Source organism: Brachyhypopomus gauderio, chromosome 3 (genome assembly GCF_052324685.1).
Source record: "Brachyhypopomus gauderio isolate BG-103 chromosome 3, BGAUD_0.2, whole genome shotgun sequence".
In the NCBI taxonomy this organism is placed as follows: domain Eukaryota; kingdom Metazoa; phylum Chordata; class Actinopteri; order Gymnotiformes; family Hypopomidae; genus Brachyhypopomus; species Brachyhypopomus gauderio.
The window spans coordinates 33,578,855-33,594,951 of NC_135213.1; the positions used below are offsets into that span (position 1 = coordinate 33,578,855).

Genomic DNA, 16,097 nt, shown 5'->3' on the forward strand with positions numbered 1-16,097 from the left:
TCCTCTAATTTCTGGTAGATTCTGAACTTATAATCACTGCTGTGAGAGCAGGTTGTGAGGAACATCTGATTTTCATTATTTTTTTCTACTTTGGAATATGACACAATCTGACAGAACTGAAAACATGTAGGTACTCAAAGCCTTGTGTAGTGCATGTTGTTTTACTATATGCGGACTTATGGTATGCCAGTGAGATCATTTGTGCTGTTTGGGTTCTTATAAAATGCAGGTTTGTGCAGAATCTCATAAGCTTATATTTCATGTACTATATACCACATAACTATGAAATCAAACAAAGCAATAGATTTTGAATCAATAGATACTGATTCACAACCAACATGGAATTAACCACAAATAGTGTAATATATAGGAATAAGAGTTTTGACACAGAATCAGACAGCATGGGCCCCGAGTAGAGCTAAGATGTAAGTGGCTTCCAACGTGTGGTGTGCACCAGGCTCAGGTTTGGGATGGAACAGTGAGGGCTCTCTGTGCACAGTGGTGGGATCCAGTTGCACTGGGCTGAATTGGTGCTCTGTTGGGGCTCGACTGGACACTGTCACTGGGTATTTGTTGAGGGCGGGTCAAGGAAGGCTCTATTTGGAAAGAGGAATTTCACAGTGCAGGACAGCACTGGTGAACCAGTTCAGAATGCACTTGTTATAATGTTAATATGCCATTTGTTTTACTATAATATGTTCTCTGTGTGTTAGCTCTCACTGTTTGTCATTCCCTTAAATCCCATAAAATAACTTAAGGTTAAGCCTATGAGTAGTTAATTATAAACCTGCTTAAGTTGTATTTTTATAGGGTTATTATCGTTGACATGTGAAAATCTTCTCTGCCTTCCATTTTGATACTTTTGAATTTGATTGTTATTGCATTTTCTGTTTTGAATGTCGAACAAATACTGCGCATGAATAAGCCAAAACTTGAGGGAAAGTTGAATGGCTGTGCGTAAAATAGACACACCTTCCACGGAATAGCTTGTAGTCACACAAGTCAGTGGTGTCTGTTTCGTGCAGTCAGTTGAGGGCGACAGAGGGAGGTGTGCTTTAGTGTCCCAAAAAATCCTCAGAATTCCTACTTACTTAGTTTGGATATAGACGGAGACTTCACAAGGGGCTTTGGACTGAATTGAATCATGTCTGTACCGGACTGGACGTAACTCTTTTAGAGTTCATCATATTCTACTGGTTGCGGGACGTTTTCCCACAAATGGAGTCCTTCCTGTCACAGTTTGTTGGTCGTCTGAAGGAAGATCCTGCTCTGGCACTTGGAGGGGACTAGTAACCCACCGTACCACACTTCACCGTTGCCCCGAGACCCTCACCAAGCATTTTGGCAAGACTTATAATGGAAATAATGCGCATAACTCTGTCATGTCTTGACTGTAGTAGACACTCTCAAGGAAGAATGAAGTAACCGCGATGGAGCCGGACAATGCCCCGTACTCCAAACTCAAACCAGCTGGAGTCGGGGGGTGAGTAAAATCAGGACGAATTACACCATTTTTAAAGTGCTTGAGCACAACGGATTCTGCGGTATCGTATAATACAGTTGCCCAAATGTTTCTCGTTGAACTGCTAAATGAACGAAGTAAACGATTTTGTTCACTGTCAAGAACTGGAAACTGTAGCGTTCGCAATGAATGAATGGGATGAAGCCCAGTTCCCCAAACTCCCACAGCGGGGTTCACGTCGTGTCAGCGCGAATTTAGCGTTAACTTACAAAAATGTTGAAACTCATTTAGTGAGTATTACTCTCTTATGTGTGTTCATCGAACGATTTTATACTCTGTTTCGTAGAGTAATGTAAATGAATGATCGAAATTTTCCCCTAAAGTGTCCACCTTCCCTCCCCTACTAGACGTTTCGGAACTACTAGTGCATAAAAGATAAAGAAATGCAATGGTTCTACACGCACTGTGTAATGGCTTATGTTGATAAAAATGCCTTAACCTCCGAATTTCTACTATAACATATGTTACACAGATTTCAAAGTCGGCATCTGTTTGCTCAACATTTAGCACAGAGACGGTACGTTAGAACTAGAGGTCACTTGTTTAATGCTCTTACCCCTCGTTTCCCCCCTTTTCCAGCAAAAAAGAAAGCAGTGTACTCGGAGGCGTTGGGTTACATATTCCGGAGATCAAACATCTTGGATATTGTAGTATATCCCTGTGGCTGTTCGCGAGGGGGCGGGGCGAAGGGACTGCGCGAGGATGGCACACAACACGCACGAGGACATGGCAGTGTCAGAGCTGTGATCCATACCCACACTTATTGTGTCCGCTGACGGGATTAGAAATAAAGTGCCCCATTAGGGAGACGTTTTCAAATTCTTACGTTTCCTTGCTTGATTGAATAGTATTTTTATAGGTAGATAGATAAATCTATTGATATAGATACATTGACAGACAAACACTAAATGCCATTTCAGACATTAATTCCAATTGCATTAATGCTTAATGGCATAAAATGAAAATAAAAATCACAATTTACTAGATACTAGAATAACGCGTCTGTCTTTAGGTCACTTCCTAGTGCCTTTGGTCCACACAGGAACCAGTTGCTCTCTGCTTTGAGCATCGCAGACTTTTGGATTCTGGGCATCCGACTGCCCTGTGAGAAGCAACAGCTGTGAAGGCTTTAGCTGAAGAGCTCCTCCTACTGGCCTGCTGGTGGCCAGGGCCAAGAGCAGGTGCCCCAGCGTTCTTGGCAAGGGCTCCAGAAGTGTGAGATCGCTGGGAAACTGAGATGAACGCAGTGGCACTGCAGTGCGGAGTGGAACAGTGCACCCTCGGGACTTTTATTGCAGCAGTTGGGATTGCACAGTAGTGCCGGTGCGTCCTTTTCCCAAGGCAGGGCCCGTGTGACTTTCCTTGGGTTTGGTGGATCTCCATATAAAGTGCATTGGTTGTAAAACATTCAAACATTCGATGACGCCTGCACTGAGCAACCCGATGTGTGGCGACTATCGTCAGTATGTTCCCTGATGTTCCCAAATGTTCCCTCATGAGGATCTGGCAGAATGTAGCCTATAGGTGAACTACAGTCTAAATATGCAAAATATTTCTATCTACAACAACAATAATTATGGCCATATGATTATTATTTCCAAAATAAAATGTCTCCCAAGACCCTGCACCAATTTCCTATTGCTTATCTATCCATCCTCTACACAAAGGAAGCACTAATTGAATTTGCAGTTGAGGTTTATGCAAACATTTGACTAAATAGTATGCCTCTGAATGTATATACTAAACCCCAAAACAAATCAGACTGTGATTTCTACTGTTTGGAAATTCATGGTTTGCTTTCCTGAAGGCAGGAATGATTAGCAGCTTGATTGTAAGCTGCGTTATACCCCCTGCATGTGGTGTTTATTCTGTGTTGCCTTTGAGTGACTTTGTGCATTACATGAGGGTTTGGCAGTCGCTGAGGTGGACCACAAAATGGGGACAGAGTTCATTTATGCGAATGAGTCTGATTAACTCAAAGTCTTGTGTATAACAGAAAACAAAATCTGGGGGGAAAAAGTAAATACTGGCAGAGATCCACTTCATATGGGTAGCAGGAGTTAAAAACTCAAAACGTCTGCTTAGTGTTGGAGATGCTGGCTTGAAATTGAGTAATTTAGTAGGTAGAATGGTTATACATCTGCAAGATAGGGGAAAAGAACATATATGATTCACAGCTTGAGATGCCAAAAGACTAAACAGAAGGAATGTTCATTTATTGTTAGTGTTTTGGGGTTGATCCAGAGTTGCTCTTGATCTATGTATAACTGATGTGTTTGTTCTTACAGGAGAACTTTATTTCTCTGCACAGTCCTCTACTGTACTTACTATCTGGGGTTGGCACAAGGACAACTTGAAGGTAACACTTTCTTTTTTCTTTTTCTTTTTTATTGCTCTTTTTGAGCAGGAGCCCAATGATCAGATTCTCTTTATCCATCCAGTAAACTGGTCCTTTTCTTTCTTTTGTTTCTTTTCTTGTTCTTTGTCAAACTGTCACTTAATGGAAAGTTCTGATATCATTTAGACAAGCCAACCTCTAATGTTACAAGTATATTGAAGTTTGCCACGAATTTCTGGTCAGTGAGGCGGCCAGCGCTACTGTTTTGCTGTGGGCGAGTGCGGCCCATATTTGCCAGAACTAACAGCTGTCTGATTTATGCAAAAGTCTCAGATCACTGAAATAGGTTTGTTCCCAGCATATTTATTCTGTTCTGGAGCTTAAAGAGCCCTTGTGTCAGCACAGATATGGTGTCCATCCTTTGCAGCCTGGTGTGTGAGCAGACTAGTGCTTCAGTTGACATAGTAAGAGGTAGCTTTGGGTTCTTGCAGAGTCATCACTATATGTACAAGCTTTCCAGCGCAGGAGACTTCATCTATAACTTATATTCCCTCTTCTTTTTTGTATGTGTCATTATATATTTATAAGGTTATGTATCTTCTTCCATCCAACTTCCATCCAAAAACGTATTTCTTTCTGAAATGTTTTTGAAGGAATTACTGGAAGGAATTACAATTACTGGTTCACATGTTGTGGGGCTAGAAATGATGTCACTAGCTGTGGGACTAAAACCACTTGTCCTTGGCATGCAGACAAATCGTTTTGCCAAGCTGGTCAGCAATGGATAATCTGATTCATGAAGCCTCCACTAGCTTAGAAGCCCTTGATCATCACAAAGAAGTTCAAACATTTCTGTGGTACATGCCACAAGTAGACTTGTAAATAACAATACGGCCATGACTGCATCTATTCACAATATATTGCATTGTTGTACGGTTGTTCCATTTTACTGTTGTCTTTGCTGTCTAATGGAGTAACCGGCACCCACCAATCTGCTTTCATCTCCTCATCTGTTGTTTACATGTGTAAAATGTTGGATCTTACTGTTCATCAGAACGAGCAATCAGTGCTGGAGGTCCCTTAATTCTCTCCATATTTCATTCATATGGATTTGTATGTGATGTATTTGCAGACAGTAAATGAACAAGATGCTTTATAACAGCGGCACAGTTCTTGTTGGTGGCTGATCACATGACTAACCTCATAAAAGGAAAGTCAAGTCTAGGGCTTGCCCTCTGTATTTATTTGTAATCATTGTAATGTTCTATACAAGCACTATTCGGTTTGTTTATTTATTTTTTAATAGCTACAAGATTTATTGCACCTTTATTGCACCTTTTAAATCAATTAACGGAATAAAAGGGCTGTCACTGGAAGCTGTTGTGTTTTAAGCCGGGCTTCAACTCATGAAAGATGGTTTTGTTCTGCATGGAGATTAAGTCTGATGGTTTTTCCATGTGTGGGACTGTCCGTACAGGATGCTGTCCCACCACAGACTGGGATTTCTCCAGATCTCCAGATCTCCACCCATTCATCCTGCATAACACATGATCAGATCAATTTAGTGAGTCACAGTCAGATATTTTCTGGAATTCCTCTTATTATTGGGCTTATCTTTGGTTTAACATCCAATTTGCAACGTGTGCTATTCCGACTTTGCATTCTAATAGTTTTCAGCGAGCAATGATTGCCTAACTTAAACAGAAACCCCATTTGGGTTTTCCTTGAAGATTCACAGGGTTTCTTTTCTGTTTTGGATTTGATGTGGTTGTAGGAGTTAGTGCTCTGAGCCAAGAAGTTCCAGTCCCTATTTTTTTTCTTCTTCCAAGCTGATCTGGGGTCTAGCCTGTGTGTCTGCAGGGCTGACGCTCCATTGCCTCCTCCACAACCTTCATTATCTTTCCCAGCATTGCCCATGACTCACCCACGCGCTCCTCTTAAAGCAGGACTATGAACGTAGCATGTCTTGCAGCTTTCTGCTCATGTGTTTCCACTGCTGAGGAAGGCTGAACTCCTGGGCTGAGCGTTTTGTTTATCAGTCTCATCTGATTAATTTGGTGGCTCAATCACTTAAATGGACATCAGATGTTTTTGATATTTGTCATCATTTCAGGGGTCCCTTGATGATATATAATCTATATTGTCAACTCCCGTTTGGAATGCTAGTATGTTTACATTGTGCCTGCTGACGTTGTAAATACTAAAAACCTGCATACATTCTTTCTTTCGTTCTCTCTCTCTCTCTCTTGCTATTTCTTTTCTTTTTGCTTCTTTCCATAAACCTTGTTGCTGGTGACCAGTGTGTGAGGGGTCTTTGTGTGCCAGGGTAGGAGGTGTTGCGGTGGGTCTTATTCAACTCTGTCTCTGCTTCTGGTTTTGCATACTCAGCAAAGTTCACTTCTTTTCCATGAACATGATTACTGTCTGTCTGGGGGACTGTTGAGCTCCTTTTCCAAAAGGTTTTCAAACAAACACGCATGCATTTTGCACAACTCCATGGGCATCTTCTTCAAGGTTGGACAATGATGTACGGCCAAAATACATTAATTTTCATTATTTAACCATATGCTTTTAATTTAGTCTCTGCAGAATATAACCGCCACCTTTAGCGAGATTTCATTTAGCCATAATATTTTTTGAACCTGTACATTGTGGTAACATGTACATCTCTAATTTTGAGTGCTTGCAAATGAACTCTAATGAACTGCTGAAGCAAAACTAAATGAAAGTCCTGCTTATGCAAACACATTTTTGTACTTTTGCCGGAGGGAATGGTGTTGGAAAAGGTTGAGCAAGCATTTCACTCTTTGATCAAATTTCCACTGGTCAGTGCATAGTGTACTTTCCCAAACACCTATATAATCTGGACACGACTGGGAGTGTCTGACCCTGAGATGTGGATTATGTAAGATTTCTATTTCCACTCGTTTTTTACAGCCTTCTAAAAATAATTCTGTGATCGTGCAGAAGAACAAAGTGGATCCATGTTAGACCCCTGGTTTTCATAAATATATCTGTGGGTATTCCACCCCAACTTGGTGCTATATAAAGAAAGCGCTGTATGAAAAGAACTAATGGATCCCACTTCATGAAGCCACACACGTGGTTTGGTAATGGACTGTCATATTATTCAAGGGTCTCTATATATTATATTGTCATGGGACAAGCTTGGTTTTGCAAATAGGAGTGTTTTATGCTACATAAGTGTTTCTGTTTTTAAGGGCTTTTATGTAACATTTTATGGCTTTTCCTTTGTTCAGATGTGGATGTCCTCCAGAAGCTGGGTCTGGTTGGGAAGAGGCCCACGTTGGGGGTGCGCTCCACTCCACAGGGTGTCATCCCCTTCAAGTCCGGAGTTATTTTCACCCAGAGGGCACGGATTGAGGTGCCCGTGAGTTCCGTGGTCCCTGTGCCACTGGGCACGGAGTTCACCCTCATCCTCAGTGTGTGCTCGCACCGCGTCAACAACGCCTTCCTCTTCACCGTCATGTCAAAGAGGAAGAGACTGCAGCTAGGGGTGCAGTTCATCCCTGGGAAAATTGTAGTTTATGTGGGCCAAAAGAACTCTGTATATTTTGATTATGATATTCACAATGGCCAGTGGCACAATCTGGCTTTGGATGTCCAACCCCGAAGGGTTACTTTATATACTTCTTGTGGGAAGACAAGTGTACATGCAAATTTGCATTTTAAAAATGAGGAGACTTTGGATCGGGAAGGCTCCTTTCTTCTAGGCAAAATGAGCCAGAATTCAGTGCAGTTTGAAGGTGCCATTTGCCAGTTTGACATTCACCCTTCTGCCAAGGCAGCTCACAACTATTGTAAATACATTAAAAAACAGTGCAGGGAAGCCGACACCTTTCGGCCAAACCTCCCACCTCTTTTACCGCTATTACCCCAGGATCCGAATATCTCCGCCACCCTTCGGACCCCTACTGCCGTAAATGAGCTCACCAGCAAAGGTTTTGCCCCCAGCTTGTCACTAAAACGGGAGCAGACGAGTTTTACCTCAGGAGGGCTTAACACGTCCATCCTAATGACATCACAGTCTGGTTCCTTGATCCTGACTGTGCGTGGAACAGTGCCACCAAGTACAGCCAGACCAACACTGCAGGTTCCTGCCAAAGCCAAACCACCCACGGTCACTTCTCCCCTTAGGACTGGAGGGTCACCCACACTACCCAAACCTACTCGACAGAGCAGTTCCAAAAATATCACCCAGTGGGTAACTACTAAACCACAGAAATCAGAAGGGAGCAGCATTTCTGTGACATCTAAGCCATTCAGACAGAAGCCAAACACTCCACCTTCTGAAGCCATCACTCCTAGACACTCTGGAACTTACAGCCTATCAACCTTCTCAAGGAGACCACTGACCGCTGTAACTGTGAAGAGATCCATGCCAGAAGTGACCACCATGCCCACCTCTTTGCTGCCCGTTACCCTTGGGGCCACAGATGGTCTTCAAACCTTTGACCTGGAACCAACACCGTTTTCCCTCCTGGTTGGCCCACCCGGACTCAAAGGAGAACCGGGATCACCGGTAAGAGTTTGCAGTGTCTTTGCCGTAAAATAAATATCCCTGGATGTTTTGTGAGGATATGAATGGTTATGTCTTTTTATCCTTCATTCTAGGAAAGGAGGCAAAGGGTTTTCCTTGCAAGTGGCACATGCTTATGTGAAATTTACTTTCTAGTGTTCTTGTTGGAAATAGATTGGCAAGTAGAAAGTCTTGATCAGGCTCTTGGCATGTGAGCTGGAGAACTGGCTTCTTATGAGAGACTGCGGGAGTTTAGAGAGAATGAAGCTGTTTTCAGACAGGGTAAAAAAAATGGAAGCAGCTTGTAGCTTTTGATTACTTTTTTTGCTTCTTAGCTATCTGAAGCATTTATTTTTATACATAAGGTGTATGTTCTGCTGAAGTGCAATCACATTTTCTTGCCTTGTCAAGCATGTCTGGTCCCTAAATTCATGTGAATTAAGTTGTGGAGAGTAAAATCTTTAAAGTGTACTTTAGATTTTCTCCCTTTATGCTCATAACATGAACAGTCAAATTAGGGAAATCCGTTTTTGTAGTAAGTCTTGAAAACGTGGTACATTTTCACTTCGCTTCCAAAACTAATGTCAGCCATCCATATTCAACTTGCAGTCGACCGTTGATGGTTGGCCATGGTTTGTAGTCATTTGTTTCCTATCCTAAACTGTCTTATGGAGGCCAGATGGCAGACTTAGCACTTTGGTTATTTTTTAAGATCCTGTAAAAGGTAAATTATTGGCCTTGAACATGTGTTTTCAGGTCCTGAGAGATGTTCTAACCTTGATATTTTTTCTTTTAATGTTAGATGAAGTGCTGAGTAGAATCTAACGTTGATGTAGCCCTTGTTTTTTTGGGTTTGATTACTCCCTCAGCTTTTAATGCCGCGTGGTTTTTAGTTGTAGAAAAATCCGTGCGTGGATGAAAGGCATGGCATCGGGATGGATGGAAACTCCACTGCTGTCATTGTTGGTGCCTGTGAACATTTGGTGGTTTTGGGTTGAGGCCCATTTATGTAATTGTGTGAAAACTGGGCAAAGCAGGCTGGTGGGGTTTACGGCCAGAGCGCACATGCTCATTTTCCCATTCTTAAACACTTAGGTCACCGGGCAGAGGGCGAGGAGAGCTCTGTGAGCTGTGATGACCCCCTGAGGTTGCACATCCTCAATCCTCCACAACCTCTTGTTACTGTTGACATTGACATTGGTGAACCTATGCAAACCGTATAGAAAGACGAGGGAAGATGATTTTTTATAGGACAATGTGTAACCGCGTGTTCACCCATATTAAAGACCTTAATTAATTATTAAATAATTGATTCATTGTTTCAAATTCGGTGCTGAGACCAGTGAAACAAGTGAAAGCCAGCAAAGCACCTAAGCTATGTGCAGTGCTATTAGTCACGTCAGTACACTCTTCCTCACTACAGTATTTCCAGTCAACCGTTAAGCAGACCGAGCACCATATGTGAAAAATACGCCAGTGTCTTAGGTTTCGTCTACCCGTCATATCAACTGTGACCACATAAGTGAGCAACAGATGTCCACACTATTAATTACTGGCACCACACAAAACAGTGCGTTACGCCCTCGGTGAAAAAGATTCTCAGAAGGAGTGGCTACTGTTGGCTGTAGAATTCCTTCTGTCCTAATCTCTGCATTTTTTTATGGCAAGAGAAGGGAGGAGGATCTTAATACTCCGATTTTTTTTTATTCCAAAGAGGAAACGTGCCACGTGGAAGGGGAGGGGGGTGCTTAGAGGGGATGTTCTTACTCTGTCTCACTGTGTCTGTATGCAGAGCATGCTACATGACAGACCTGCACTGCATCCAAACATCTCTTCACTTATGTCTTGGCTTAGGCTTTTGGCCTACGCATGCATCGTACCGCATTTGTTCCTAGTTAAGGACTTGTGAGGGGAATGAGCAAACCCTCCTCCATTAATATAGCTCTCGTGTCATAAGAGCTTAAAGGAAGGCGCCTGCCAAGTCATTGCTGCTTTGATGCGTGTCGCATGGCTGTGATTGTTTTTGAAAACTGAACATAAACCAAAAATCTGCAAACAACTTTTGTGAGTGTTATTACGAGGCCAGTCCAGAGCCTTGCTGTAGGTGTTGAGAAAACGCAATAACTATTGTCTTGATATCCAGCTGAAAAGAAAGAAAGACGGACGTTTCCGAAATGTAGCATTAGCTCTGACTCTGTGTGAAGCCGCTTTAGAGTATCAGTGTCGCATTATAAGAGTTCAGCTTGAGGTCCTAGTGTTCAGGCGCCATTATCCCGGGGCTTAATCCCTCTCTCCTGCATACCTGTATCTTATACCAGCAGAGGAAATGAAACAATGCAGTGACATTTAGACTAAAAGAAAGAACTGGTGCTTGAAAGCTGACCTCTTGTTAAAAGTGACCTCTTGGCACTCAGTAAATCCGTTGTTCTAATCGGTTTTAAAGCTTAGACGCCGGCAGTTAATAACGAGGGTGCCCATAATCTGAGGTAGCACTGAACCCTGTGAAAAGGTGTCAGTGAAAATGTGTGGGTATGGGTGACGTTTAATGATAAAGGGGGTGGGTCCCCATGTCGGTTTTCTAACACATTTGCTTTATTAAATCTACCATTGCCCAATCTACCATTTTGTTCCAACAGCATCATGTGCCACCTACAACCAAAGAAGCCTGTCTGAGTTGCATGAGTTTATGTAGTTTGCGTTTGATATTTTGATAATGTGTTTGGTACCACGACCTTTAAGCCATCAGAGTGACTTTGGAAGCAGTGCATCATTAATTGCGTCTTCTCACTTTCATTCAACACAGATGTAGCTGGACTGCCCACTGGATGTGGATTTCAGCACTAAATCGTCTCGCTCCTCATCATAATGTGACCCCTCTTTGTCTTTTTCAGGGACCTCCGGGGCCTCCTGGCAAGTCAGGATCACCAGGGAGAAGAGGCCCACGGGTAAGGGCTCCCACTCACTCATTCCCCAGCCCTGGCTCAGGGGTGATGCAGTCCACCATCCGTCTGCGCATTGCAGCTAATTGCTGCGATCGAGTTTCAGAATCAACATTAACACATTTCGCTTAGTGAGTTGCAAAGGTCAGCCCCACTCCTCTGTTCACATAGCTGATTTCGTCTCTTGGAAAGCAGAGTGAGAACCTGGTTCTAGTTTCAAATAGCAATATTTCATTCATACTACTAAACCAGACAAAATATGATATCTGATTTAGACTGTTTTTTTCCTCTTTGGGGAGATGGTGCTTCATTTTATTGCTTTAGATGTTCCTGATCTGCAGTTGAGGAATATAGCACAGAACATGGGGAGAAAAACATGTGATTTATGGAAACTCCTCCAAAATGTTTGCTTGCTGAACAAGAAATATCTAGTTTCTCACCACCTGAGATACAAGCATAGATCTTTTTTTCCAGAAAGAGACCCACATTTGTGATGTAATGGTTTGTCTTCCAGACTTTTTGAAGACCTTTTTTTAACAGCCTTCCTCTGTCACTTTCTATTGCCTAAAGGCACCACAGAGTGCCAGGGGCTAATACATGGAAATCATCAGCAAAGCTGACCTTGCACAAATCCAGTCCTAATCTAACACAGCCCCATTACCCAACGCTACAGGAAATATCGCCAAAAGAGCAGATACTTTGAGATAAGAGAGGAGACCATACAGTTTTGCTTTCTCCAGTGCATATATTGATTTACTATATATTTTAATGATTATCTTTATAGAATAATAATTTCATAGGGGTTTTTGATTTTTAAAAAGTTTGTTAGCTTATTGTGTAGAATAAGTGGGTATTGCTGTTGAACTGGAGGAACAGGAAAAAGTATCCATTCATCAGAAGTACAAAGAGACCAATTGCTTACATCTGTGTGTGCGTGTGTGTATGTATGTATGCATGTGTGTGCGCGTATGTGCATGCGTGTGTGAGATACCTGCACTGTGGGAAAACCATACCATTGAACTGAAGAAAGAGCCTTTTGTTGTGCGCTTATTAAAAACACCTAAAACCTCGCTGGTGTTCTAGAGCTCTCTGGCACATGGCCAAGGGCTGATGGGGGATCTCTGATCATAGGTCTGCAGTAATTGGTTGATTTGTATCTTGACTTTTGATACGAAGCTCATCTGTTGTACGCAAATCTAATTTATTTAGATTTGCAGGACCAATGAATCTGCAGCAATGCAGATCCACTTCCTGTGGTGTTCTGTGCACGTGGCACCTGGCAGACGGTTTGGGACACTTCTGAGGCACACGTCAGCACCCTGCTGATTTACGACGCTCCAATTAAGAACGTCATTTGTTTAAACTAAAGTCTTTCTTCGAGAGTTCATGCTGAAGTTCTAGCCCGCTCTGAAACCTAAAGTACAGATGTTCCTTCAGGCTGTGCACTTCATTACAAAAGTAACAAACTGGGTCTGTTGCCATGGAACTAATCTGCATGCCGCATTGGAAGTTCAGGACGGCGGATTGCGCAAATCGCTATCACAGTAAAAACGGGAAGCGTGTTTGTTTTCTGGTAATGGCACTGTGTGGACGATGACGCGTTTGACACGTGTAAGGAACACTGTACCCTTGGGACCTCTCACCCTGCCGTTACAGCTGAACTTTGACTCGGCACTGTGGCAAGACAAAGTGTTGCTTAGGGTGCTTGACTTACTGCACTAAGCTGCGTGCTTTTGTAGAGGACTCCGTTTCACCAGCAGTGAAAATGGAAGCGTAGCTATCCTTCACGAGTGCTGCCAACGCTGCCTGGAAAAAAAATGTTTACGTTCTCATAAAGTGCTGAAGTAAGACGGCCCAACAGATCGCTTAAACATTTAGAATATCCCAAATGTGTCTGTTGGGGTTGAACTAAATATGGAAAGTGCTGCTTATTTCACCTTCCTTTTAGGTTCCTAGTCTGTTGATCTTCGTGTTTCTGGAGATGTACGTCCAAGGCCTTCCAGAAGAGTTCTAGCAGGGTCAGGTGTCTGCAGCTCACAGCATGTGGCCCTTCACTCTCCCATCACGTGGCCTTTGGCATCAGAGACCTGTCTACTAGGGATGTATATCGTCACCACTAAGCTAGATTCGATACACATCTCGATACACTGCCAACGATGCGATATAACTGCAATACTCTGAAACCCCTTGTCGATGCGATGCGATACAAATGCGATGCGATGCGACACACTCACGAACGTAAGTTGTTGAGCGGGGGGGGTTACGAGGGGGTAGCGGCCGCAGAGATGTCCACACCGTGCCGTCTTTTCATGCGTGTCGCCAGGTTCGTTGTGCTACTAACGTATTTAGCCCCACGGCATTGTTTGCAGATTGCGTGACCGCCTCACTGAAGGCGATGCATCGTGAATTCGCCCGCAAATTAAACTCATGCACGTTGAATCTACCGATGCAGTCGCATCGCAGACATGTGTACCGATTCACCGATGTGAATCGATGAATCTCCACATCCCTACTGTCTACATGATTCCTGTCTTTTTAAAAACATCAGACATATTGTAGACCGACTAGTAACGCATTGCTGGAGATGGGAATTTTTGCTTTTGAGATTCCTCACAAGTTTGGCAGACTCTTCTCCCTTCTGTGGCGTGGAGTTTCGCTGAATTGCCATATCGTTTTTGCCGTTTAGTATGTTTTACTTTTATGTTCGGTTTGTCTGTTTTTGTTTTGGATCGCTTGGCTGTTCCTCATGGAGTGAATGTTTCTGAGCAGAGGAGCGTCTGAAGAGCACCACGTCGGGACTGCATGAATGTGGTTCTCCACTCCGTCTTCTTCTGACCACATTCTCCACCACAAACCCCAGAAGCATTTTGAATAACCGAGCCTCACATGGGCTTTGACACAGTGCTGTGTCATTTTGCCCAAGCCCGTTGAGAAAAGATGTAAATCACGGTAGCTCGTTTCTTTGCTGATGTTCCCTGATACGACCCCTTATGTTATATATATATATATTGCTAATGTTCAGAGTCTGACAGCTTGTGCTGGTCAAAGTCACCCGTAAAGCTGTTTCCTAATCTAGCCGAAGCCGTGATTTGTGCTTCTGCGTCATGTGGCTCCTCCGCGTTGAGCAAACTGCTTGTGCTCGCACAACAGTCTGCACATCGCACGAGTAACAGTCGGCGATCGACAGTGTAAAGCTGCCCTCGATTTGCCCCTCTCGTCATGCAGGAGACTTCCCAAGATCCTACAGAATTCTCAGAGAGGGTTTCGAGAAGATTGCTGCTTCCTCGAAAGTGGACTGCAGAGATTAGGAGACGTGGGATGAGGGGGGGGGGGGGGGGGGGGGGTGCAAAGTGCACACACAAACCAAGGGCAGTGGAAGTGGATTCCTTTTAAAATCGCCTTTTATGTTGAAATCAAAGAGCCAAACGGCAGCCTGGCTCCCCTCTGCGGCTACCAGCAGGCGGTTCTGGTAGTGGCACTCGTACGGAGAGGATCAGACAGCCCAGCCGTGCAGGTCAGCGGGGAACACACCAGGCTGAATGAAATGGGCCTCGTCTGGCCAGGCGTCGACCCACAGCGACGCTGCACACAGACGGCCGGTGGAGAAACACCCCCCCCCCTCTGCCTTGTGGAGGCGGAGCACTCCCGTACCCACCAATCACTCCGCAGCGTCGTCATGCCCTGCAGGATCTGTGATCTCATAGGCTCACCTTCCTTCTCCCCGACTCCGGTGGCTAACCACCACCACATGTGCAGGATCCAAGCAAATTGCTGTATGCAGAGCAGCCCGGCCAGTTGATGAATAAAGAGATGGAAATCTGTAGATGAGCTTCTGGTAAGCGTCTCCATATGGCAGAAAAAGTGCAGAATCAGCACCCCACTCCCAGCTGGCCCAGGACGGACCACGTGACTCTGGCACCAGGATGAGGGTGATCAGCCATCGCCCGCCACGAGGCGCTTTTACTCTGTGGTCGGCCTCATCGCTCGCTAATGACTCCTTCCTGCTTAGAATAAAAACGAAATGCTAACATCTCCTTTCTGCGCAGAATGAAAGTCCTCTGCCGTTATTTGGCTTGTCGGCGTTGTGAACAGCAGCGTCTCGGCCACCGTTTGCTACCATTACCTTCGTGCGCAGGCCAGCTGATCATCAGCTGAGCTTTGAGCTCTTCCTCTCTTTCTCCCTGCAGCCCTCCCTCTGCTCAGAGTGTGTGTGTGTGTGTGTGTGTGTGTGTGTGTGTGTGTGTGTGTGTGTGTGTGTGTGGGTGAGAGGTGACGGTATGAAGAAAAAAAATCACATCCATATGTGATTTCACGTCTGAAACAGGGAGTCATTTTCCATATGGTCCACAGAAAAGGCTCATGCATGCCGGTAAAGGGCTTGTGACAGACGCGACCTCCCCTTGAGCTCGAGCTAAAAACGACATTGGCTCTGACATAATACACGCCCACGCGGATGAGGTGAAAGCCGTATTTAAAACACTACTGCTCCGATGTTCGGTAAAGCCCATCTTTGGCAGCAAAGATCCTCAACAGAAGATTTTATATTGAAAAATTCAGAATACATATGAACGTGTAATATAGATTAATATATATTTATAACTCTTCTCCCCATTAACTCCTTCTTTAATCTTAACTATTTTGTTAAGTTTTAAAGGCATAAGAGTCTACAAGCACAGGCATTTGCATACTGTCGGTATACTGAACTCAGTAGATACCAGAGGTTCATACCAGCTAAGGATGCATCCCAGTTAAACAAAC

The 16,097-nt window shown here is 43.9% G+C and overlaps 1 protein-coding gene across 2 annotated transcripts in view; it reads left to right on the plus strand.

Moving 5' to 3' along the window:
• The first annotated feature begins 1,016 nt into the window (after window positions 1-1,016).
• The window catches only part of col27a1b (collagen, type XXVII, alpha 1b), a 52,004-nt gene continuing 36,923 nt past the window's right edge, over window positions 1,017-16,097 (plus strand). For both annotated transcript variants that reach the window (XR_013129615.1, XM_076997774.1), the window contains exons 1-4: window positions 1,017-1,483; window positions 3,811-3,881; window positions 7,121-8,403; window positions 11,292-11,345. Coding sequence is in view for 1 of the 2 variants with exons in the window: in XM_076997774.1 (XP_076853889.1) it covers window positions 1,431-1,483; window positions 3,811-3,881; window positions 7,121-8,403; window positions 11,292-11,345 (1,461 nt within the window). In the remaining variant the exon portion in view is untranslated. The remainder of the gene's footprint in view (window positions 1,484-3,810; window positions 3,882-7,120; window positions 8,404-11,291; window positions 11,346-16,097) is intronic.